General features: G+C 39.2%; 1 protein-coding gene across 1 annotated transcript; it reads right to left on the reverse strand.

Moving 5' to 3' along the window:
* Positions 1–2,665: 2,665 nt before the first annotated feature.
* IFNA13 (interferon, alpha 13) lies at positions 2,666–3,537 on the reverse strand. The gene is given in 1 exon segment (NM_001194367.3): positions 2,666–3,537. A coding segment is annotated over 1 exon segment (573 nt). The 5' UTR covers positions 3,478–3,537; the 3' UTR covers positions 2,666–2,904.
* Positions 3,538–27,886: the final 24,349 nt, after the last annotated feature.

Below are 27,886 nucleotides of genomic sequence, written 5' to 3' on the forward strand. Positions count from 1 at the left end.
ATTCTAAAAATTTTATAGAAAGACAAATACTATTCCCACCTACAGCTGTATGAAGAAAAGGAGGAAAATACTTATCATCATTTAACTCCTTGAGTAAGGCATGATCTCAGCTTACTGTAACCTCCACCTCCTGGGTTCAAGCAATTTTCCGGCCTCAGCCTCCCGAGTAGCTGGGATTACAGATGCCCACCACCACGCCCAGCTAATTTTTGTATTTTTAGTAGAGACGGAGTTTCACCATGTTGACCAGGCAACATGGTGGAAGATATTGTGGTAGGTACTTTAAACTGCATGTGTTCCTGTATGAGCACAACTATAAAGATTTTCCGAATCCATTTTATTTATGAGAAAACTGAGGCTCAAACAGATTGAGTTTCTTAACACCACACATACATGCAAGCAGAATGAAATTTCAATGTCAAATTCTTTGTGATGTAATGCAAATTATGGGTGATTTTGTCAGTTTTGTATTGAGCTTCAGTTATAATGTTTTTTTTTTTTTTGGAGATGGAGTCTTGCTCTGTCGCCTAGGCTGGAGTACAGTGATGCAATCTTAGCTCACGGCAAGGTCCGCCTCCTGGGTTCATGCCATTCTCCTGCCTCAGCCTCCTGAGTAGCAGTGCCTGCCACCATGCCCGGCTAATTTTTTGTATTTTTTAGTAGAGATGGGGTTTCACTGTGTTAGCCAGGATGGTTTCGATCTCCTGACCTCACGATCTTTCCGCCTTGGCGTCCCAAAGTGCAGGGATTACAGGCGTGAGCCACCGCGCCTGGCCCAGTTATAATTGTTAAATCTTTTTTTTCCTTGGGAGTTCTACACAGAGTTCTTGCTGTCTGAGTTTCCATGGTTCATGCTGTATTTTCAGCTGGTTATAACCAATTTTTTCTTTATCTTAAGTATTGAGACAGAGATTCTTTGATCCTCTTTTCATTATTAATTTGTGAAGGAAGTTTTCAGTCTTTATGCTGATGGCAATTTAGTTATTTTTGGATTGGCATAAGATTGTAATATTCATAACATCAGGAAAAGTTACCAAGAAGTTATATATGAGCTCTACCAGAAAATAAAATGTGTTAAAACCTGCAGTAAAATTATAGTAAACCAGTGTCACAATTACGCAAGTTAAGTGACTTAATTAGTAAAGCCAGTAGGTCCAGGAATCATTATTATCAGTATTAATTAAACATTGTGATGACGGATTGAATTAGTTATCTATTCTCATCTAGAGAATTAAGGCAGCTTTACTGATATTCAAAGTAGTACTTATTTAAAAAATGAAAAATTATTATTGTAATTAAATGTTTTAATTTAACATAAATATACTAAACATATCAATATGGTTGCCGGTACATCAGTTACATGAAATCTATCCAGAAAAACTACACTGCAAAAAAAGAAAAAAAAACTGTGTACAAAAACAATAATCCACATTCTTTTCAATTCCATTCTATTTCCATCTTCGCTTCAGAGTCACTAACTTCTCTCACTTGGATCCTACTCCAGTATGACTTCTACTTATTAATTCCACCAAACCAGCTCTCTCACTAAGATTGCCAATGCCATCTATTTCCCAATTATTGGGCAGTTTTAATCCCTATCTTGGGCAAATCTACTGATTCATCTTCCCAGCACATTTATCTTCTTAAATAGACTTTATCACAGTATCAGACCATTGTTGCACTGCCTCAAAGAAATAACTGAGACTGGGCAAATTTTAAGAAAAGAGGTTTAATTGCCTCACAATTCTGCAGGCTATACAGGAAGCATGGCAGCATCTGCTTCTGGGGAGGCTTCAGGGAAGAAGGTAAAGAGAGAGCAAGAGGAAGGGTAGGGGGAGGTGCCACACACTTTTAAACAACTAGATCTCGGGAGAGCTCACTATCACCATGGCAGCACCAAGGGGGATGGTGTTAAACCATGAGAAACAGCTATGACCCAATCACCCCACACCAGGCTCTACCCCAACATTGGGGATTGCAATTCCACATGAGATTTGGGCAGGGACACAGATCCAAACCATATTAATCACCAATCTCTCTTGTTGTCAGTCTAATATAAGGGACTCCACCTCTGTTTCCTTTGTGTCTCTTTTCTTCCCTCACTTTAAAGGTAGAAGGTCCTCAGAATCATGCTTAAGTCCTTTTCTCTCTCTACCCTCTCTCCACACATGAGCACTTCCATTTCTGGGATTTTGCTTGCCATATATGAACCCCTAGCAATTGCATTCCTTGTAAGTTGCAAACTCATATATCCAACTGGCAATAGAGGATATCTCTGTTTATTTTTATTTCCTCACATATCTCAGTTTACCTGCTTCTGAGAGAAATTATTGGTTGTTCTTTCTTATTATTATAGTATTTGGGATAACTGCTATTAAGTATGATTACCATTTTTAGTTTTATTCCATACAAAAATAAAATATGCAAGAGAGTAGGAAGTAGATTTGTTATGGTCACTTTTATATCTTGAGTACAACATACAACCTGATTTAGAGAAAGGTCATTTTTACTTACATCTTGCATATAATAATAATAAGTAAATAAAGTATACCCTTTATTCTCTAATCAGGTTGCACAGTCAGGATAAGAATTTCATATTAAAGGATGAACACATACAGGAAGTTCCTATAGTAAAAGTTTAATGAACGACACAAAATAATGGATTGAGTAAATATAAGGAACATGTTTTATTACACTAACCACAGTGTAAAGATACACATGACATTAGATGAACAAAAATAATTTAAATCTTATAAATAGTTAAATAAATATTTAAATAGATAAATCAATTTATCAGCATGATCATAGTTATAGCAGGGGTGAGAGTCTTTGAAATGGCAGAATTCATGAAAGTGTGAGCTGGTGTATGAGTCAATAAGAATTGTTTTCATGTTGGACCAGGTGTTATTCCTTCCTCCTTAATCTTTCTTGCAAGTTTGTTGATAAAGAGAAGGATCTCATGATTTCTGCTCTGACAACCTCCCAGGCACAAGGGCTGTATTTCTTCTCTGTCAGATAGAGAGTGATTCTTCGGAAGTATTTCTTCACAGCCAAGGTGGAGTCCGCATTCATCAGGGGAGTTTCTCCCACCCTCTCCTGCTGCATGACACAGGCTTCCAAGTCATTCAGCTGCTGGTAGAGTTCAGTGCAGAATTTGTCTAGGAGGTCCTCATCCCAAGCAGCAGATGAGTCTTTTGTGGTAAAGAGGTTGAAGGTCTGCTGGATCAGCTCATGGAGGACAGAGATGGCTGGAGCCTTCTGGAACTGGTTGCCATCAAACTCCTGCTGGGGAAATCCAAAGTCATGTCTGTCCATCAGACAGGAGGAAGGAGAGATTCTGCTCATCTGTGCCAGGAGCATCATGGTCTTCCTGTTATCCAGGCTGTGGGTCTCAGGCAGATCACAGCCCAGAGAGCAACTTGACTTGCTGCTGAGCACCACCAGGGCCATCAGTAAAGCAAAGGGCAATGCCATCATAGATATTGCAGATGCTTCTGGGCTTGCTGAGATGGGTAACTCTGAACCTTGGGCTCTAGGTTCTCTGAAGGCCTTGCTTTGAGCGGATGCCTTAAATAGGGAACATACTGATTTCCACTTTCTTAATGCTTCTGGGCCACTTTCCATTTCTGTTTTTGCTTTCCTTCATGCACTCTTTACATGAGTTCAGAGCTGTGTTTCTCAAACGTTTTGTTTTTCATTATTGTCTCCCTCATCTTGTTTCCAGAGACTTTTTAGATATCTTTTTCTTAATTGAACCCACCGTGAAAATTTAACAACACAGATATAATATGTATCTATTTATATACTATATGTATATCTCTATACTCAAAAAGTACAAAGTTTAATCTTTGTCTTCAATGCGGGTTTAAAAATAACCAAATGAGGCCGGGCGCGGTGGCTCAAGCCTGTAATCCCAGCACTTTGGGAGGCTGAGGCGGGCGGATCACGAGGTCAGGAGATCGAGACCATCCTGGCTAACACGGTGAAACCCCGTCTCTACTAAAAATACAAAAAGAAATTAGCCGGGCGTGGTGGCGGGCGCCTGTAGTCCCAGCTACTCCGGAGGCTGAGGCAGGAGAATGGCGTGAACCCGGGAGGCGGAGCTTGCAGTGAGCCGAGATCGCGCCACTGCACTCCAGTCTGGGCAACAGAGCTAGACTCCGTCTCAAAAAAAAAAAAAAAAAAAAAAAAAAAAAAAAAAAAAAAAAAAAAATAACCAAATGAAAAATTTAAGCTAAAAGTTAAATTTAAAATCAATTCAAATTTATCTTAACTTTATAACTAAATTTGCTTATGGACTTCAATGTAATTTATTTACTGATATAAATTATACTGTGGACCTGGTGAGATGGCTCACGCCTGTAATCCCAGCACTTTGAAAGGCCAAGGCGGGTGGATCATGAGGTCAGGAGTTCAAGACCAGCCTGGCCAAGATGGTGAAACCCCATCTCAACTGAAAAAAACAAACAAACAAAAAACAACAACAACAAAAAAAAAACTAGCTGGGCATGGTTGTGGGCACCTGTAATCCCAGCTACTCAGGAGGCTGAGGCAGAGAATTCCTTGAACCCATGAGGTGGAGGTTGCAGTGAGCTGAGATTGCACCACTGCACTCCAGCCTGGGTGACACAGTGAGACTCTGTTTCCAAAAACCAACAAATAAATTGTAGTGTATTAAATTACATAAGCAAATTAACAAATTATAAACATTTTCTAATGTTTATAGATAAACATTATATATCTAAGTAAAGAATACTTAAAAATTATTTGAAAGTGATAAACACTTAAGAATTTAAAATATTTTTATCATTTATTTTTAGTGTACTTAAGTTTTTTTTAGATTTGATTACTGCTGAATTTCACCAAACATTTAAATAGAACCAAATCTTTGAAAAAATTAAGGAGGAATACTTCCAAACTCCTTTTATGAAGCCAGAATTACCTTGATACCAAAGCCAGAGATGGACATTATAAGAAAAAAAAATTACAAGCCAATATTCCTGATGAACACAGATGCAAAATCATCCACAAAGTAGTTGTAAATGAAATTCAAAAGCACTATAAAAGGATCATTTATTATGATCAAACTTGATTTATTCCTAGGATGCAAGAATATTTTAATATGTTGGAATCAAAAAATGCCATACACCTTATTTACAGAATAAAAAGATTAAAAATCACAACTATTTTTATGCCTGCCTAAAATTATTTTGACAAAGTTTAAAATCCATTTCTAATACAATTTATAACAAATTAGGTATAGAAAGAATATACTTCACAATAAAGAGATACAATCCTTATTAGCTATAAGATAAGCCATTGGCTAACACTATAATCAATGGTGAAATGTTGGAATCTTTTTTTTTGAGATTTATTATAAGATAAAGATGCCCACTCTCACTACTTCTTTCAACACAATACTGGAAATCCTACTCAGAATATTAGAGAAGAAAATAAGGGGGCATTTAAATTAGAAAGAACAAGGTCTTATTTTCATGGAGATTAATGCTCAGGTTTTTACAGGTTAGATTTAACATCATGAAAGCTGGTACCATCCAGCAATCAGAGGAACTGTCCCTGAGGACACAGGACTTCAGGGACATCAATTATTAAGAGGCTACATGAAAGCAGAAATGCTCCTGGATGTTTCCATTGTCTAGACATAAAGTTTCAACAGATCAACCCCAGCAAGTAAAGGCACATCCCTGACTACTTGACTACTGTGGGTGATGAGCTTTTCACCCAAAGCAGAGATGTGAAAACTGACAGGTTTCAAAGACCCCCCCAAGTGCTCCATACCTTGAAAGTCACTCCCACAAAGCTAAAACACCAACTGTTCCTGAGGGATCAGGTCATCATCTGTGTCTTTGAGACACTGGCCAGTCAGGCTTCAGTTAACATGAGGCCAGTGATTTTAAGTGTAAAATGCCTAAACCATCATACTAATTAGGTAGATATTTGGAGGCCTGTGCACTTAAATGGGTTGGTGAAATGTCACACCAGACACATGACTGGGAATGGGTGTTTTCTCCTCTGCTTTTAGCAGCACCTTGGTAATCCAATAATTGTCCTCCCTCATGCCTCCACATCCATATCTGCGAAAAAGGTACTGGTGAGTGGGACATTTTTATGAAGCCGTAGCCCATGGTTACTCCCTGCAAAGCTCTGAATTTGTGCATCCCCAGGCCAGGGGGTGAGTGTCTTTCAAAGGTGGCTGAACTTGCGCTCTGCTTGGAGAGAGTGGAGGGAAGCAGCACAGTGGATAGCATCTGGGACCTCAGGCCTTTTCCCACAGCCACTTAGGAAAGCAGGTGGCTCCAGGGGCTGGAGAAGGTATGAGGCTCTGGAAAGACCCCAGGTGCTTGTAATTGTGACACACTGACTCCCTTAGCTGCGGGCTTCCTGCTCGTCATGTTGGAAGTTTGATTTCTCACAGACCAACAAAGGCCCCAGTCGCCTCTCCCAGCCTCTGTGGCAGGGTTGTACTTAACTTTTAATTTTGTTGCATGTGAGAAATTTTTTAACTTCACTAGCTGCTGGTCACCTAAATATTGTCAAGGCTTTTTTCTTCAATGCTTGACCTAATTATTAATGTATTGAACAACTTTAGTAGAATAAAATATAAATTATTCTCAAAGCCCACAACACAGTTAGAAATGCTAAGGATCAAAAATAAGCAACATCTATAAGATGGCCAGTGACAAACCATATGTATGCAGAGCACACGTCTCTTGATATGACTTTGAGATCTAGTAAGCCTTGGAAAGTATTGCAGTCACAGCCACCCATTTGCTGTAGGTTTGTAACACTGAACTTATATATATTTTGTGTATCTTCCATGAACTTAACGTCAATGCTTCTTATGTGATACACAAGAAAACCCAATGGGGAGAAAACAAAAAAACTAAGGAATAAGATTTTGTTAGAGAGCGTTGAGCTTTGAAGGGCCACAAACCCCATTTAAATATGTAAGATTTGTTCCCACTCTCAAGAACTAACTTCTACACCCTTGGGAGTAGCATCATACGGAATGAGAATACACAATTGAAAAAATATCCTCAATTTGATTAAAAATACTTTTTGCAGGAAAATTCAAATTTCCAAAGAACCTTCAGAGGTTCTTTGTTGATTCTGATCAAACTAAAGGAAACCATCTTTGTCCTAAATGTTGATAATGAGATGCAAATGTAATAACATAAATGACTTGTACAGTTATTTTCCATAGCATGCCAGACATATCTTTCTTTCTCATTTCATTTTCATAAAAAGCAAAAGTTATCACTTTTTGCATCCTAACGAATGGGGACAAAAAGAAAACAAAAGTATATCTAAATTAAAATGTAAATGGAAGTAATATCCCACTAAGAAAAAACAATGACAAAATGTACCTTAACTGCATTCAGCCCAGCCACGATGGAGGTTAAGTGGTGGAAACGAATAGAAGTAAAATGGTAGAAGGGATGTAGGTCAAAGGTAGCAAATAAGTATGGGCTGGAAGAAAAGTAATTACTCCTGGTACACAGGGTGTTTTCAGATTTACTGAAGCCCTTCTTGCAAACACACCAACTGTAAGAGTTTATACACAAGAAAGGCAAACTTTAGAGAGTACAATATTCTCTCTGGAAAATGGTTAAGTGTTCATTGCACCAAGCTCTCCACTAGTGGCTAAGTACATTCCAAAGGTCATTTTTTTTCTTGTTATATTTCTCATAAGAAGCAAGACACTTGATAATTTCAAAGGACACTTCCCCAACTTAATAGAGTTATATAATAAAGATAATGTTAATAAGAGGAATGAGATATCTATACTCTAGAAAGTCTTTATTTTCAGTCAGACACTGTTTTTAGCACTTGCATAATCAATGCTCACTTAACCAATAAAGAATATTTTTGTTTTTCATATTTACTGAACACCTACCATGTCCCTAACCCCATTTATTCAATGGAGATATCACTGACCAAAGCACACAGTGATAGATTTTACTATTGTCCCCATTTACAAAAGAAAAAATGAAAGCACAGGAAGCTATTAAGTTGTGGAGCTACAGTTTGGATGCAGAAAATTCAACTCTGAAGTCTGAGCTCTTACATGCTCTCTGGGAATATTTCTGGACATAAGAACCAGAGCTGATTTTTAGACCAGTGAATCCTTTCCCAGTAGAGTCCTGCCTATGTAATGATAGGGTCTTTCTCTTCAGTTTCCATTTGTCTCCTTCACTGTAATGCCCCATTTTCTCATGCCAACATTACAATGAAATTGGGCCCCACTTTACTTACACTCCTGGTAAAGGAGTGTATACGTTATATTCTAGTTTTGTCTTCTTGAGGATACACTATCATAAACATGAATGCATTTGTAAGACACGTTGTTCACCCCAGTAAATGTGTTCATAAACCCTGTATATTTCTATCCATTTAAAATTCTACATAGTACTATTCTTCTAATCAAATATCCACAATACTTTAGATTTCCACTTGTGTAGCACAAATTTAAGAAAGAACAAGTCATTGTCAGGCTAGAGACATGAACTAAATCAGAACTAAATCAATGAACTAAGGCTCAGAGCTCAGGGAGAGCACACCTGGACAGGTTAACTAAAGGGGTTATTAAAGGTGTGGAAATCGAAACACTTCTGGAGAAATGAGGAGAGTCCATGGCATTAGAGGATGAGGACTGAGATGACAAAAGACCCTGAGTCACCTGACTTGCCAGCTAGTTGATGCCTTTTATGTTGTAGGTCACCACAGCATTGATTGTACTGCCTTAATTTAAGGATCTGTTAAAGAAAAAATTATGCTGACACTTGGTATAACAGTAAGGAAGGCTTTATTTAGAAGTATTGCAACAGGTGTTGAAACTATCACGATAGGTGTATTACTTCTTGCATTACTATACAGAAAAACCTGAGACTGGGTAATTTAGAAAGAAAAGAGGTTTAATTGGCTCACGATTCTGCAGACAATATAGGGAGCATGGCTGGGGAGGCCTCAGGACACTAATAAACATGGCAGAAGGCTAAGGGGAAGCAGGCATGTCCTGCATGACCAGAGCAGGAGGAGAAAAGTAGGGGAGGTGCTGCATAATTTTAAACAACCAGATCTTGCAATAACTCACTCTTACCATGACACCACCAGGGGGATGGTGTTAAACCATGAGAAACCACCCCATGATCCAATCACCTCCCACCAGGTCCCACCTCAAACACCGGGGATTACAATTCCATGTGAGATTTGGATGGGGATGCTGACCCAAACCATATCAATAGGGGAGAGAGGTCAGTTGGTGCTCAACTCAAAAATCAGCAAAGACAGCCTGTGGTTTATACCCAGCAAGCAGAATGAGGGGGTCAGTGGATAGAAAATCACTAAAAGGAGACATCAAAGGTAGGGAGATCCTTGCTGAACTGAACATAATTCTTTCTAAAGGCAAGTCAGGGTAATTATATATTGAGTACGTGGGATGGGGAATTTGATCAGATATCAGATTTTTATTAATTAAATTAGAAATATCTTTTCTCCTAAAAAACTGAAGTGCATGTAGAAATGTGAATACTCACACATGAAAATGCTCACATACATTTTTTCATATATAATTATTATTTTGTTCTATGTCAGGAGCAAGATTTTTGCCCTAATCCTAAGCTACATTTTACCCTCCATGCTTTACATAGGAAATCAGGCGCCCCCTACCTGATAGGTTTCTGTATTTGGTTGGCAATTTACCAGACCATCTGTGACAATAAGCTCTTTAGAACCAATCATTGGGTTTTGTTCACTCTTTTATTCACAATAGAAGCTGTGATTATGTTTCTCTTTCTTCTAAAATACATTCATGTGGGTCCATATGATTACACCTCACTGGGGCCACTAGGTCAGGATTACTATAGACATAGCCCTTTCTTCCCATAATGTTCTTACTGGAGGTCTACAGTGCTCCTCAGGTTGTGATAATATCCTGCCAAGAACAGCTCGGTCAGGGAGACCCTAACCCAGCTGCGCTAGAGGAATTAAAGACACACACATGGAAATATAGAGGTGTGAAGTAGGAAATCAGGGGTCTCACAGCCTTCAGAGCTGAGACCCTAGAACAGAGATTTACCCACGTATTTATTAACAGCAAGCCAGTCATTAGTATTGTTTCTATAGATATTAAGTTAACTAAAAGCATCCCTTAAGGGAAACAAAGGGATGGGCCAAATTAAAGGAATAGGTTGGGCTAGTTAACTGCAGCAGGAGCATGTCCTTAAGGCACAGATCGCTCATGCTATTGTTTGTGGCTTAAGAATGCCTTTAAGTGGTTTTCTGCCCTGGGCGGGCCAGGTGTTCCTTGCCCTTATTCCGGTAAACCCAACCCACAACCTTCCAGCATGGGTGTTAAGGCCATCATGAACATGTCACAGTGCTGCAGAGATTTTATTTATGGCCAATTTTGGGGCCAGTTTAAGGCCAGATTTTGGGGGGCTTGTTCCCAATAATATCCCTAGCAAGAATCCTGGTCTTTTCCGGGTACATGGGGATATGGAGATTCAAATTCTAAGATAATTTTATTTTCCTACCATCACTTCACTCACAAAGTGTTTATCATATCCAGTAACACCCTTTCCTCTAGAGTGACAATGTCCTCAACTCAAACTCTTCCCAACTCGTTCCCTTAGGCAGGCTGACAACTTTTGAACTCTTTTACTAAGGAGGGGCCTGTTTCCTTGAGCCAAAATAATTAGTCCTCAAAGACCCCTGCCCTTTCCCCTACAGTGTTTGTGTGAAGGACTCTGCTTCTCAGTGGTTACCTCCTCCTGTCCTGATCCCATGTCCCTGGGTATCAAATGTGTCTACAGTGCTCAGATGCTGATAGCAAAATTTGTTTTGTCTAAGTAGGTGGAAGAATTATTCAATTTCAATAATTTTTACTCAAGTAAGCAAACAATTTGTATTTTGCCAAGTATAGCTTTTATTGCTCCAGTCTTATTTTTATTATTCAATATTTAAAACTATTGAATGCTTGTTATATTTGACCTTTCAGAGCTAGGCACAGGGGATTCAATGATGATTTTTGTCTCTCATAGAAACTAATACGACAGAAACTAGTGACTTTCAGTTGTTCATCCACTCAGTATGATTCTCTTAGGGTTCTTTGTTACTCTGTCTCACCCTGGTAATGCAAGGCAGTTAGGCCCAGGCTATTATGTCAGGGAGAAACAACCTTATTTCCTTTACTCATTTGTGGTTTTTCATTTTAAATTTTTGCATAATTTCTGTTCACATGACTTACTTACTGGGCAAGGTTTGTCTTACTCTTTCTATATTACATTCTAATTCAAGATGAAGTAACACAAATAAAAAGAAGTAAAAGGAAAACAAGCCACATAGTTTTTCTCTGTAATTGTCAAGATTTCATATTTTTAGTTTCTCATTTGAACTTTCCTAAAAAGCAAAACATGACATTATTTGTGAGCAAAAAGAAAACAAATGTAAGTACAAATGTCATGAAAGTGAAAGAGGGAAGTGACTTTCTAGTGACAAAATTGCAAAGTGTAAGCTAGCAAAATTCAACACAATAAAATTGAGGAATAGGTGCTCTGGCAGAGAAGAAAAATGAAGGCCAATGTTGAGGTACACAAAGGCAGGGAAACGGCAGCTTCTGCCAGAGGCTCCAAGAAGAGCAACTCCTGGGTCAATGAACTGTCCTCAGATTTGCAAGACCAGCTACATGAGATTTCTTTCATTAAGTCCACATTACTTATCCCTTTGCATTTTATTATAGTATGTATTTTTTAAATTTTTCCAATACATAATATTTATACATATTTATGGGGTATGTGTGCTATTTTAATACATGCATAGGATGTATAATGATCAAGCCAGAGTATTTAGGATACCTATCACTTTTAGTATTTATATTCTTTCCTCATGTTGGGAACATTTCAACTCCTCTCTTCTAGCTATTTTTTAAATATATAATACATTGTTGTTAACTATAGTCACCCTACCATGGTATCTAACATTAAAACTTATTTTTTCTATCTAACTGTATGCCTACATGTGGTCAGCTCTGAGGAGAAAAGGAAGGAGTCATACCAACTACCTCCCAAGAGACAAGCAATCAGACCCCCATTGTTATGACACCAATCCTCTCTGGAGGGTAGTAGATATTAGCCTTGCCTGAGCACTCTACCAAGTTAATAAATCTACCCAGGCAAGGAAAGGCAATAAAAAAATTTCTTCCATGAATCTACAGTTAAAAGAGAGGAATTAGATTATCCCAGAAGATTCTGCTCTTAATCTGGCTAGTAATAATAATTGTGATACTAAAAAAAAAAACAAAATAGTAGATTTAAAAATTTTTAAAAAAACAAGATTGCATGCTTACAATGAATGATACACTACTCTAAGATTTTTACAAATATTAATTCGGGCCTGAGACATGGTCACACAGCCGCTTAGCCATCCTGGGGATGTGTCTGCCCAGGGGTGGCCCATGGGGTTGTTTCTCAGGCCAGGGACTCAAGCACAGGGCATCCTTTCCTTCCTGGAAAGGAGGAAGTCAGATTGCCTCTGTTTGCAGACAATACGTTCTCACATGTAGAAAAACCTAAAGGCTTTACCAAAAAACTCTTAGAACTGAAAAACTAACGCAGAAAAATTGCAAGATACAAAATTAATATGTAAAAAGCCATCACATTTCTATATACAAGCAACAAACTAGCTAAAATAGAAATCCAGAAGGCAAACCCATTGACATCAGCTGCACATAAAATAAAACACCTAGGAGTAAATTTAACCAACAAGATTAAAGAGCTCTACAAGGAAACCTATAAAACACTAATGAAAGAAATTGAGAAAAATACAAACGAATGGAAAGATATCCCATGCTCATGGATTGAAAGAATTAGTATCATTAAATGTCTATATTACCCAAAGCAATCTACAGATTCAATGCAATCCCTGTGAAAATACCAATGATTCTTCATAGAAATCGTAAACAAAATACTGAAATTTGCATGGAACCACAAAAGACTTTGAATAGAAAAAACGATCCTGAGCAAAAAGAACAGCTGGAGGCATCGTGCCATCAGATGTTTTGTATGATCAAGATGGAAAAATATTTTCCATTTCCTGCACAGAAGCAGTGAATGCTTTTAAAGGGCAGCTTACCAATGAGTCTGGCTTTAATGCCAAACTCAGCCCACCTGCCTAACATGGTGGTTTTTATTTAATTTCTAACCTCATCTTATTAAAAATCATAAAATAAAACTGTAGTCTTGAAATAAACATATCATTAAAATCAGCATTAATTGATAAAATGATAAAAACATTATTATTTTACCAAACATAAAAGATATCCCTTGCTTGTTCTTTGGAACCTAATCCTCAGGAAGTGGAAAGTAGGCACTTTAAATGTGCCAACCAAGTGTAGAATGCATCTACTGGGGCGGGGGGGGGGGTGCGGGGGGAGGAATTGAGCCACCAATGTTCTATTTTCAATTGAGTTAAATAAATTTTAATAAAGGTCTTTGCTGCCATTAGCAGTTGTGACCACCAAATACCCACATTACTAGTATCTGTCTTGCTGGGAAAGCTCTGCTCCAATTGTTGCTAAATGTATTCAAATACCTACCTGTATCTCTTCTGCTCAAATATGATTTATTTGTTTTCAAAGGAAGCCGTATCAAGACCTGAATTTAAGAGTTTCCTTTGATTGCTTTGGCCCCATGAAAAATTTTCCCTGCAGTGGAATGACTTGTTGGCTCCAAGGAAGAAACCACAAGAGGCAGCAGGTAGTCAAATACCTCATCCTTTCCAGTACACTACAGGCTGCTGTGGCATCAATGTCATCCATCCTGGGATGCTGATGTTGGCCACATCTCCATAGGAGAGCTCTGTGCTCTCAGCATCCACTTCAATCTTCTCTCCCTCTAATTAGAATAACCTGAACAGTTGACTTAGTGCTCTCATTGGAAGTGTTCCATCTTCTGAGGACCTGTTGCTGTTCCGGTCTCTGTTCTCCTTCCATGTTCTCAAGCTGTGGCTGGTTCTTTCAACTTCTTCACATTACATGTGGGCTCTGCTTTTTTGAACAAATGAGAGTCCTGAGCCTTGTGCATCTCCTCCTAGGAGAATTAAAACATGGGAGTGCCTAAACAGGGGCAGATTTGCTCCTGGATTCTTTAGCAGCTCATTGGGTATAGTCTGTGGGCAGGACCCCCTCTATTCAGTGTTTCTGTGCCCAGTGGGACATCCTTGACTTCTGCAGTCCTGAGCTTGGCAGAGAAGGGGAGTCCAGGCATGGCCACATTCACATTCTCACACCCTGACCTGACGAAGCCCCAGTGTCTCCAGTGCTGCACCACGATCTTTGTTACTCCTCCAAGGGATCCAGGGAAAGAATCAAGGCTCCATGTGTCCCTCTTGAGGGGTGCTTCCCAGGCACTTGTGCAGGGCAGCCTGTGATAGAGCCCTCATTGCCAACTTTGCCACCCCCTTGCTTCAGTTCTCCATTACTTTAGGATACACAAAAAATTAACTCTGGATATGATCAGGATATGATTACAGAGATTTTTCAGGGTAAGATGAAAATGCAGAGCCATATCATATAATTTTTGCTGACTGAACATAAAATGAGGAACAACAAAAAAGTAAAATCACACTAAAGAAATTAGCAGCATAAAAATTAATAAAAGAATAGAAGAGATAGTAATATCTGAAAAGTGTTAAGCAATCACTAAGACAGGAAGAGAGAGAGAGGACCAGGTAAATTCAAAATTTTTAATGTTTTTCTGTGCTTTTAAACTGGGGAGAAAAAAAGAAAGTGAAAAATATGTGGCAAAATATAACTGAGTTCTCCAATCCCTCTCCTCTCCCACTTACAAAGAGCAATCTAAAGGTTGAGTGTATAACTTAGCAAAGATTTGTGAAATTCCTTCTAAACTGAGGCCCTTTCCTACTACAGCAATTCACACACACACACCACCACACAGACACACATACACACATGCGCGCGCGCACACACACACACGCTTCCTGATTAACTTCTTGAATTACATTATTTTGCAGATTACTTTAAATTTCCCAAATTCTACCCAAATAGATACCTCTGCTGGCTGTCATTTGGCAAGAATTGTATCCTCTGATCCCTTTGCAAATGTCTCTGCTCTGTCTTACTACTAAAAGTAGAAAGAATGCAAGTTAAGTCGTTATTCAAAGTAACAGAGAATATTCACCTAATTATAAAGTTAAGTGACGTGATCTAAGGAATACATTTGTAAAATTAGCAACTCACTATTAAGAAAGAACTAATGTACCTTCAAACAGAAGATTTTTTTCTTCATTTCCCTTGCAATTCTACACCCAAATTGGCAGGCTGTACTGATTCCTAGTTTAGCACAATACAGAGAGGGAGGGATGATTCAGGAGGTCCTGGGAGGCTCTACAGGCTGGAGGCTAGGGACATATTCTCACCCTTTCCCCACATAGCTGTTCTTTGCCCAAAGGACATGTCCTGCCTAAAGCTGGAAGTGTTTTCCCCTTCTACAATACAAAAGCCATGGAAACAGTCTTTTTCCAACAATAGGGTCAGTTCTTTCCGAGAAAGAGCCCTTTTTACCTCTGAAGAAAAATCACCTGCAAGGAGGCAGCATACTGCATAGAACAGAAAAGCTTGCTCTCCGTAGACTTGGAGTATGTCTTTGTCATCTTGGCCAGTAGGTATCTCTCATCCTCTGTAAATATTTTAACAACCCCCAGAGTAAAATTGATCTTGCATTCTTTGTCCTTTCTGCTACAGCAAAGGTTAGATTGTAATGGGGGCATTCTCTCATTTCCAAAAAATATTCACCAGGAGAAGAAAAAGAAAAGTCTCTCATATAGAAGTTTCTGAAAAACCAAAAACTTTCACTCAACATTTGCTTTCAATTGAAAATTAACAGCCAGGAACCACAATGGAACAGGAAGCAGCTGTATCATCATGATGTAAACACAAGTATCAATAGCCAAATCCAAGAAGTGGAAGAAGTAATACTAGAGCTTGAAGCCTGTCTTGCTGAAATAAGGCAGGCAGATAAGATTAGAGAAAAAACAATGAAAAGAAATGGGCAAAATATCTGAGAAGAATGGGACTATGTAAAAAGTCCAAACCTACAACTGATTGGAGTACCTGAAAGAGATGAGGAGAATAAAACCAAGTTGGAAAACACACATCAGGATATCATCCAGGAGAACTTCCCCAACCTAGCAAAAAAGGCCAATATTCAAATTCAGGAAATCCAGAGAACCCCAATAAAATACTCCACAAGAATAACAACTCCAAGAAACATAATTATCAATTTATCAAGGTCAAAATGATGGAAAAAGTGTTAAGGGCAGACAGAGAGAAAGGCCAGGTCACCTATGAAGGGAAGCCCATCAGACTAACAGCAGACTTCTGAAGGGAAACACTACAAGCCAGAAGAGATTAGGGGGCAATATTCCACATTCTTAAAGAAAATAATTTTCAACCCAGAATTTCATATCAAACAAAACAAGCTTTATAAGCAAAGAATAAATAAATTCCTTTTTAGACAAGCAAATGCTGAGGAATTTCATCACCACCAGGCCTGACTTGCAAGAGTTCCTGAAGGAAGAAAGAAACATGGAAAGGAAAAACCAGCCACTACAAAAACACATTGAAGTACACAGACCAATGACACTATGAAGCAACCTACATTAACAAGTCTGCAAAATTAACCAGCCAGCATTATGATGACAGGATCAAATTCATATATAACAATATTAACCTTAAATGTAAATGGGTTAAATACCCCAATTAAAAGACACAGAATGGCAAGCTGGATAAAAAGACAAGACCCATCAGTGTGCTGTATTCAAAAGACACATCTCACATACAAAGACACGAATAGCTCAAAATAAAGGCATGGAGGAAAATTTACCAAGCAAATGGAAAGCAGGAAAAAGCAGAGCTTGCAATTCTAGTTTCCGACAAAATAGATCTTAAACCAACAAAGGTCAAAAAAGACAAAGAAGGGAATTATGTAATAATAAAAGGTACAATTCAACTTGAAGAGCTAACTATCCTAAAAATAAATGCACCCAATACAGAAGCACCCAGATTCATAAAACAAGTTCTTAAAGACCCACAAAGAGACTTAGATCCCCACACAATGATAGTGGGAAATTTTAATACCCCACTGTCAATATTAGACAGATCATCGAGACAGAAAATTAACAAAGATATTCAGGACTTGAACTCAGCTTTGGATCAAGTGGACCTGATAGATATCTACAGAACTCTCCACCCAACAACAACAGAATATACATTTTTATCAACACCACATTGTACTTACTCTAAAATTGATCACATAACTGGAAGTAAAACATTCCTCAGCAAATGCAAAAGAATGGAAATCATAACAGGGAGTATCTCAGACCACAGTACAATCAAATTAGAACTCAAGATTAAGAAACCCACTTAAAACAACACAACTACATGGAAATTAAACAACCTGCTTCTGACTGACTTCTGGGTAAATAATGAAAACCATCAGAGAATACTACATACACCTCTATGCAAATAAACTTGAAAATCTAGAAGAAATGGATAAATTCCTGGGCACATACACCCTCCTAAGACTGAACCAGCAAGAAGTTGAATCCCTGAATAGACCAATAAAAAGTTCCAAAATTGAGGCAGTAATATATAGCCTACCAACCAAAAAAGTCCAGGTCCAGATGGATTTACAGATCAATTCTACCAGAGGTACAAAGAGGAGCTGGTACCATTTCTTCTGAAACTCTTCCAAACAATTGAAAAGGAGAGGCTCCTTCCTAAGTCATTTTATGAGGCCAGCATCATCCTGATACCAAAACCTGGCAGAGATACAGCAAAAAAGGCCAATATCCCTGATGAACATTGATGCAAAAATACTGAGGAATAAAATACTGGCAAACTGAATCCAGAAGCACATCAAAAAGCTTATCCTCCATGATCAAGTCAGCTTCATCCCTGGGATGCAAGGCTGGTTCAACATACTCAAATCAATAAATGTAATTCATCACATAAACAGAACTAAAGACAAAAACTACATTATTATCTCAATAGATGCATAAGAGGACTTTGATAAAATTCAACATCGCTTCATGTTAAAAACTCTCAATAAACTAGGTATTGAAGGAACATATCTCAAAATAGTAAGAGCCAGATATGATAAACCCACAGCCACTATCATACAGAATTGGCAAAAGCTGATAGCATTCCCCCTTGAAAACCAACACAAGGATGCCCTCTCTCACCACTCTTATTCAACATAGTATTGGATGTTCTAGCCAGGGCAAGCAGGCAAGAAAAAAAAATGAAGGGTATTCAAATAGGAAGAGAGGAACTCAAATTGTCTTTGCAGACGACATGATCCCATATTTAGAAAACCACATCGCCTCAGCCCAAAAGCTTCTTAAACTGATAAGCAACTTCAGGATGCAAGTCTCAGGATACAAAATCAATGTGCAGAAATCACAAGCATTTCTTTACACCAATAACAGACAAGAAGAGAGTGCAATCATGAAAGAACTGCCATTCACAATTGTTAGAAAGAGAATAAAATACCTAGGAATACAGCTAACAAGGGAAGTGAAGGACCTCTTCAAGGGGAACTACAAACCACTGCTCAAGGAAATCAGAGAGGACACAAGCAGATGGAAAAACATTCCATGCTCATGGATAGGAAGAATCAATACCGTGAAAATGGCCATACTGCCCGAAGCAAATTTATAGACTCAATGCTATTCCCATTAAACTACCATTGAAATTATTCCAGAATTAGAAAAAACTATTTTAAAATTCATAAGGAACCAAAAAAGAGCTCATATAGCCAGGTCAATCCTAAGCAAAAAGAACAAAACCAGAGGCATCATGCTACCTGACTTCTAACTATACTATAAGGCTATAGTAACCAAAAGAGTGTAGTATTGATACACAAACAGGTACATAGACCAATGGAACAAAATATAGAACTCAGAAATAAAACCACATATCTAAAAGCATCTGATCTTTGACAAACCTGACAAAAATAAGCCATGTGGAAAGGAATCCCTATTTAACAAATGGTGCAGGGAGAACTAGCTAGCCATATGCAGAAAAATGAAAGTGAACCTCTCCCTTACACCTTATACAAAATTAACTCAAGATGGATTAAAGACTTAAATGTAAAACCCAAAACTATAACAACCCTAGAAGAAAATCAGGACACAGGCATGACCAAATATTTTATGATGAAATTGGTCAAAAGAAATTGCAAGGAAAGCAAAAATTGACAAATGGGATATAATTAAACTAGAGAGCTTCTGCACGAAAGAAACTATCATAGAGTGAACAGAAAGCTTACAGAATGGGAGAAAATTTTTGCAATCTATCCATCTGACAAAGGTCTAATATCTAGAATCTTCAAAGAACTTAAGCAAATTTACAAGAAAAATAAAAAAAGAAATACATTAAAAGGTGGGCAAAATACATGAACAAACACTTTTCAAAACAAGACATACATGCAGCCAACAAATATGAAAAAAGCTCAGCATCACTGATCTTTAGAGAAATGCAAATCAAAACCAAAATGAGATACCATCTCATGCCAGTCAGAATGATGATTATTAAAAAGTCAAGAAACAAGAGATGCTGGTGAGGTTGCAGAGAAATAGGAACATTTTTACACTGTCGGTGGGAATGTAAATTAATTCAACTATTGTGGACAATGGTGTGGTGATTCCTCAAAGATTTCGAACCAGAAAGATCACTTGACCCAGCAATCCCTTTACTAGATATATACCCCCCAAAATATAAATCACTCTATTATAAAGATACATGTGGCTGGGTGTGGTGGCTCACGCCTATAATCCCAGCACTTTGGGAGGCCAAGATGGGTGGATCTCCTGAGGTTAGGAGTTTGAGACTAGCCTGGCCAACATAGTGAAACCCCATCTCTACTAAAAATACAAAAATTAGTTGGGCATGGTGGTGCATGCCTGTAATCCCAGCTACTCAGGAGGCTGATGCAGAATCACTTGAACCTGGGAGGTGGAGGTTGCAGTAAGCCAAGACTGCACCACTGCACTCCATCCTGGGCAACAGAAACAAACAAGCAAACAAACAAACAAACCACAAAAAAGCCCCAGACCAGATGGCTTCACAGCCAAATTCAAAGAAGAGCTGGTACCAATTCTAGTGAAACTATTCCCCCCGCCAAAAAAAAAGAGGAGGGACTCCTCCCTAATTCATTCTGAAGCCAACATCACCCTAATACCAAAACCTGGCAAAGACAATGAAAATCACAAAGAACAGGCCAATATCCCTGAAGAACATAGGTGCAAAAATCCTCTAGAAAATACTAGCAAACCGAATTCAACAGTATATCAACAAGTTAATTCATCATGATCAAGTAGACTTTATTCCTGGGATGTAAATTTGGTTCAACATAGAGAAATTAATAAATGTTATTCATCAGATAAATAGAATTAAAAGCAAAACCATATAATAGCCTCAATAGACATGGAAAAATTTCAATATAATCCACCATCCCTTCATGCTAAAAACTCTCAAGAAACTAGGCATCAAAGGAACATCCCTCAAAATAATAAGAGCCATCTACAACAAACCCACAGCTAACATCAAACTGAATGGGCAGAAACTGGAAGCATTCCCCTTGAGAACTAGAGCAAGACAAGGATGCCCACTCTCATCACTCCTATTCAAAATAGTGCTAGAACTTCTAGCTAGAGCAATCAGGTAAGAGAAAGAAAGAAATGGCATAGGAAAGGAAGAAGTCAAACTACCTCTCTGAGTGGAAGATATAATCCTATACCTAGAAAACCCTAAAGACTCTGTGAAAAGGGCTGCTCAAGCTGATAAACGACTTCACTAATGTTTCAGGATACAAATTAATGTACAAAAATCAGTAGAATTTCTGTACATCAATAATGTTCAAGCTGAGAGTCAAATCAAGAATGTAATCCATGTAGCCACACAAAAATAAAACACCTAGGAATATATTTAATAAATGAGGTGAAAGACATCTGCAAGGAGAACTACAAAACACTGCTGAAAGAAATCATAGATGAGACAAACAAATGGAAAAACATTCCATGTTCATGGATTAGAAGAATCAATATTGTTAAAATGGCCACACTGCCCAAGGCAATCTACAGATTTGATGCTATTCCTATCAAATGACCAATGTCATTTTCACAAAACTGGAAAAAAAAACTATTGTAAAATTCACATGGAAACAAAAAAGAGTCCAAATAGCTAAAGCAATTCTAAACAAAAAGAGCAAAGCCAGAGGCATCACATTACTGACTTCAAACTATACTATAAGATGACAGTAACCAAAAACAGACACATAGACCAATGAAACAAAATAGAGAACTCATAAATAAAGCCACATGTCTTCAGCCATCTGATCTCCTATAAAGCCTACAAAAATAAGCAATGGGGAAAAGACTCCCTATTCAATAAATGGTGCTGGGATAGCTGAGTAGCCACATACAGAAGAATAAAACTGAACCCCTACCTTTCACCACATACAATTAACTCAAGATTAAAGATTTTAATGGGAGTAAATCTTTGGTGTTCTCAGCAAGCACACAAAAACAAAACTGTTAACTATGTCAGGTGATGAATGTGTTAATTAGCTGTAGATTATGTAATGTGTAGAAGTTATTACACAAGGTGTACTTATGCCTCAACACTGTGTTTTACACTTTAAATAATACATTTTAATCATATCTCAATAAAGAAATATTTAAAGGTTTTACTCAAATTCAGCTATTCTTTGAAAATGATGCTTAGAAAACATTTGAAACATATGCATGGTGATGTTAACCCACACTATTCTCCAGGTATCACCCTATTTCCTAACACCACAAACAAGCTTTCCAAGATGACCTTCTATACATAGCGCACCTAATGCCACTTCTTGTGTTTCTTCTTCAAACTACTCCCATCTGGTCTCTGTCCCATTCATTCTGCAAAACCAGATCATCCTAAGATCAGTGGTGGAGTATATTTCAGGTCTAGTAGAACAGATCAGTCTCCATCTTCCCTGAAAGCACTACTGTTCCCTTCATTAGTCTCTCCCTCATTCTTCCTTATTTCTTCATCTAAGTGCACTGGCCACTCAATCTCAGTGTCTTTTGTAGAGTCTCCTTCTCTGCTGTACCTTTAAATATTAACAGTCTGCAGAACATAGATTAGTCTTCATCTAATTTTCTCCCCTTATTTATATGTGATCACATTCATTCCCATGCCCTCATTACCAGAAATGCAATAAAGAATCTTAAAGTAATACCTATGCCCATGGTATTTGTTCATTCTAGGCCAGCATTCCCAACTGCCAATAAGACCTCTGCACTTTCGCCGGGCGCGGTGGCTCACGCCTGTAATCCCAGCACTTTGGGAGGCCGAGGCGGGCGGATCACAAGGTCAGGAGATCGAGACCATCCTGGCTAACACTGTGAAACCCCGTCTCTACTAAAAATGCAAAAAATTAGCCGGGCGAGGCGGCGGGCGCCTGTAGTCCCAGCTACTCGGGAGGCTGAGGCAGGAGAATGGCGTGAACCCGGGAGGCGGAGCTTGCAGTGAGCCGAGATCGCGCCACTGCACTGCAGCCTGGCGACTAAGCGAGACTCTGTCTCAAAAAAAAAAAAAAAAAAAAAGACCTCTGCACTTTCATGTCTCCCAGGCGCTTTGGGAAGAACATCAATTTTTTTCCCCTTCCCAGCATCATTTACACCTAAAGATTCTGGTGTGAGAACATAATTTTCCTTTACTTCTCTCTGAAGCACTTAATATAATTGAAATGATATAAACATTAGTATGGTTTTTATGTCTCCTTCCCTCTTAGACTGAGAATTCCAACACAGCAGAAACTGTATGCTCTAGCCACCTGTATTACTTGAAGGAATTTCTACAGTCTGCCACTTACTTAGTTCACAAATATAATGTGAATGGAATGAATGAACAATTAAATTTTGAAATCCTTTCTTCAATTTGGCTTAGGTTTTAGAATAAACAAAATGAAAATTTTATTTGATAAACATTTAATAAATCAAAACTGCAAATTTAATAACATTAAATGGTGAACATATTTTGTAAATGTTAATACAATGTGAAGATTAACATGTTATATGTAAAATATCTAAATATTATAAATACAATAGATGCAAAACAATGGAAATAAATAAATAACATCAGGGGAGTCATCTCTTAGAGTCCCATGCCGTTGGAGCTGAATGTTTTGAACATATACTTGCTTAATATACTGATGAAGTACTTGCTGAATTTATCTCAACCAATTCAGTAACTAAAGCAGAAATGAGTCTTTTAAAACATCCAAGATCACATGTACAAGTGTGACATGGCAGATTAGTCAATGAGAATTATTTCAAGAGTACTCCATGTTTCCTTCCTTACTTCTCAATCTTTGTTGTGAGTTTGTTGATAAAGAGAAGGATCTCATGATTTCCACTCTGACAACTTCCCAGGCACAGTCACTGTGTTTCTTTTTCAGGAAGAGACGGATTCCCTGGAAGTACCTTCTCAAGGCCAGTGTAGGGCTCCCAATCACCTCAGCAGATTCTCCCTCTCCTACTGCCTGCACCAAGCAGGTCTCCAGGTATTCTAGCTGCTGATGAAGTCCAGTATGGAGTTGGTCCAGGAGGGTCGTGTTCCAGGCAGCAGAGGAGCGCTCTGTGTGGAAGAGGCTGAAGATCTGCTGCAGCATCCCCAGACTGCACATTCAGTTAATATGTGCAAAGACCCCATTCCATGAAAAGGCTATATATGCAAAGCAGTCCCCAAATGCCAAAGGAGCCCAGAAACCAAAGAACAAGGCAGATAAATTTAGTTTGTTGGTAAGGGGTGATTTTCTGGGGAGCTTACAGACAGAAACGTGTCATTGCGTAGCAGCAAGACAAGTAGGTCTCAATGTTGCAGCCCCCTGGACCCAGGGGTTGTATCTTGGGGGAAAAGTATATCTGCTCTGGAAGGAATGTGTAGGTGGCTGAGAGAATGCTTAGAGTGTCACAGTCTATGATTTCTGCAACATCAAGACTTGTTATGGAGGAAAAGTATGACTTACAGTAAATAGGTGTTTCCACGTAAAGAGTAATGCATTAACTAGATATCTTGGAGGCATTCCCAGACTTGGGATTAATCAGGAGTCACATGGCAGATTAGCATCTAAAACAGTCACTCTTGTCCCTATAACCCAGATGCTCTGACAATAATCCCTGTCAAGGTGTCTTGGTCATTTGGGGAGTTGTGATAGTGCCTGAGTGCCATCAGTACAGGATGTAGCTTGCTTCACATGAAATCACAGCAAGCGGAGCTCATTATAACTCCTTTAACAGGCACAATTGGAGTTTCCTTTTACACGACAAGAGATGAATTGTTTGTAGTTGTCTTGTCTGATTCTTTAAAGATTTCATCATCACCAGCTTTATGATTAGCTGTCACAGGGTACTATACAATACATTAATGGCTAATAGTTCTAATTTGTTACTTATTTAAATTTGATTTTTTTTTTTTTATTTTATGGACTCTAATCTTCAGGAAGAATTCCAAATTCTAAATATGCTGACTCATTGCAGAATGTACCAACTGGAAAGAAAAGAAAGGGAATCAAACTGCCAATGTTTTATTTTCAATTATTTTCATTAAATGAATATTGACAAAGGTCTTTGCTGTCATTAGTTATTAGGATCTTCAAATATGCACATTACTAGTATCTGTCCTGCTTAGAAGCTCTGCCCTACTTGCTGCTAAATATACTCAAATACCTGATGTGTCCCTTCTGTTCAGGTATTGCTTCATTTTGTTTTAGTTTTAAAGGAGGCTGCATTATAATCAAAATTTAAGAGATGTCTTAGATTGCACTGGCCTCATGGAATAATTTTCCCTATAGAGTGAAGACTTGCTAGGTCCTTAAGAGGAAACAGCAATTGGCAGCTGGCACTAGCATAAGCCTTGTCCCTTCCAATACTCTACAGGCTACTGTGGTCTGTCAGTGTCTCCCATGCTGGAGTCACTGATGTTGGCCATGTCTCTGTGAGAGGACTCTGTGCTTCAATCTTCATCCACTTTCAATATTCTCTTCCTCTCTATGACCAGAGGATCTGAACAGTTGACTCCATCTGCCCATTCATGTAGTTCCATCTCTTGAGGACCTGCCACTGTTGCAGTCAATGTTTTAAAAATCTCTATTCTCCTTCCAAGATATCAAACTGCTCCTCTTTTTTTCAACTTTTTTATGTCCATGATGTACGCTGTTTTGTTTTTGTTTTTGTTTTTTTTTAAACAAATGAGAGTCCTATGTCTGGTGCGGTCTCCTCTTACGGGAATCAGAACATGGAAATGTCTGAACATAGGCACAGATGAGCTCCTGTATTCTTTACTAGTTCTTTGGGTCATAAGTATGGGAGCAGGGCTCCTTCCATTTACTGCATTTTGTGACCTGACTGGACATCAGTGGGTCTTCAACCCCCACAGCTCATCACCTGGCAGGAGGGGTCAAAGGAAGGTCATATTCACACTCTTGCCTCCAAGGCTCTAAAAACGTAGCTGTCTCCAGCTAGTGCTGCTTGGTTAGCCCTTGCCAAGCCTCCATGGGAACTGGAGTGCTTCTCCACGCTCCCTGTGGCCCTTCTCAGGTAGACTACATGCACTTCAGCTGGGTCAGGAGTGTAAGGGGAAGTAATGTTTGGCTCTACAGAGGGACCTGAATGGGTGGGGCATCTCAGCACTCACTACCCTCCAACTTCACTCTCTGTCCTGGTCCTCCAGACCCACTGCTTGATTCCCGATTACTGTAGAACACATAACTGGTTAATAACTCCAGGATATGATGCAAGATATGACTATGGAGATTTCCAGGGCAAGGTGACAGTTTGGAGCCGAGTCATAAAACTTTTACAACAACCTGAATATAAATTTTTTAAAGCACTGAAAAAAATGAAAGAGGTTATAACATTTGAAAGACATTACGGTGGGTGGAGCAAGGTGGCTGAAGGGAGGGCACCATCGACGGTCCCACCCTCTCCTTAGGAACACCAAATTTGACAACTGTCTATACAAAGGGAGCATCTTCATAGGAACCAAAAATCTTGTGAGCACTCACAGTGTCTGATTTTAACTCTATATCACTAAAAGAGGCACTGGAGAGGGTAGGAAAGATGCCACACTGCCTCCATCCCTAGCAGCAGCCACATGGCATGGAGAATCTGTGTACTTGGGAGAGGGAGAGTACAGTAAGTGAGACTTGCATTAAATTCATGGCTGCCCTCTGACAGCAGAAAGCAGTACGCACCTGTCCTCAGCTGTGCCTGCCCATAGAGGGAGCATCTGAACCAGCCCTAGCCAGAGGGAAATATCTTATCCCAGTGATGGAAGATTGAATTCCAGAAAACCTCCCCACCAGGGACTAAAGGACTCTGAAACCCTAAATAAATTTGAAAGGCAGCCTCAGCCACAAGGACTGTAATTCCTAAGCAAGTCCTAGTGCTGAGCTGGGCTGAGAGGCAGTGAACAGGAAGGGGACATGTGACCTACTGAGATACCAGCAAGAAAGGTTAAAGGAGTACTTGCAACACTTCTACCATAACCCCAGGTAGCACAGTTCAGAACTCCAAATGAGACCCTTCCTTCTGTTTAAAGAAAGGAGAGGGGAGATAAATTATTTTGTTTTCATGCTGCTGATAAAGACATACCTGAAACTAAGAACAAAAAGAGGTTTAATTGGATTTACAGTTAGTCCCACATAGCTGGGGAGGCCTCAGAATCACCACAGGAGGTGAAAGGCACTTCTTTCATGGTGCTGGCAAGAGAAAAATGAGGAAGAAGCAAAAGCAGAAATGCTTGATAAACCCATCAGATCTCATGAGACTTATTCACTATCATGAGAATACCATGGGAAAGACCGACCCCCATGATTCAATTACCGCCCCCTTGGTCCCGCCCATAACATGGGGGAATTCTAAGAGATACAATTCAAGTTGATATTTGGGTGAGGATACAGCCAAACCATATCATTCCGCCCCTGGCCCCTTAAAATCTCATGTCCTCACATTTCAAAACCAATCATGCCTTCTCAACAGTCCCCCAGGCTCACTTCAGCATCAATCCAAAAGTCCACAGTCGAAAGTCTCATCTGAAGCAAGGCAAGTCCCTTCCACCTACGAGCCTGTAAAGTCAACAGCAAGCTAATTACTTCCTAGACACAATGGAGGTACAGGTAGTGGGTAAATACAGCCATTCCAAATGGGAGAAATTGGCCAAAACAAAGGAGCTCCAGGGGCCTATGTAAGTCCAAAATCTAGTGGGGCAGTCAAATGTTTAAGCTCTGAAATGATCTCCTTTGACTCCAGGTCTCACATCCAGGACTTTCGCTGATGCAAAAGGTGGGTTCCCTTGATCTTGGCCAGCTCCACTCCTGTGGCTTTGAAGGGTACAGTCTACCTCCTGGCTGCCTTCATTGGTTGGTATTGAGTGTCTGCAGCTTTTCCAGGTTAATTGTACAAGCTGTCAGTGGATCTACCATTCTGGGGTCTGGAGGACGGTGGCCTTCTTCTCAAATCTCCACTAGGCAGTGCCCCAGTAGGGACTTTGTGTGGGTGCTCCAACCCCACATTTCCCTTCCGCACTGCCCTAGCAAATGTTCTTCATGAGGGCCTCACCCCTGCAGCGAACAATTGCCTGGGCATCCAGGCATTTCCATACATCTTCTGAAATCTAGGTAGAGGTTCCCAAACCTCAATTCTTGACTTCTGTGCACCCTGAGGCTCAACACCACATGGAAGCTGCCAAGGCTTGGGGCTTCCACCCTCTGAAGTCACAGCCTGAGCTCTACGTTGG

The sequence above is a fragment of the Macaca mulatta genome, chromosome 15 (genome assembly GCF_049350105.2).
Source record: "Macaca mulatta isolate MMU2019108-1 chromosome 15, T2T-MMU8v2.0, whole genome shotgun sequence".
NCBI lineage: Eukaryota > Metazoa > Chordata > Mammalia > Primates > Cercopithecidae > Macaca > Macaca mulatta.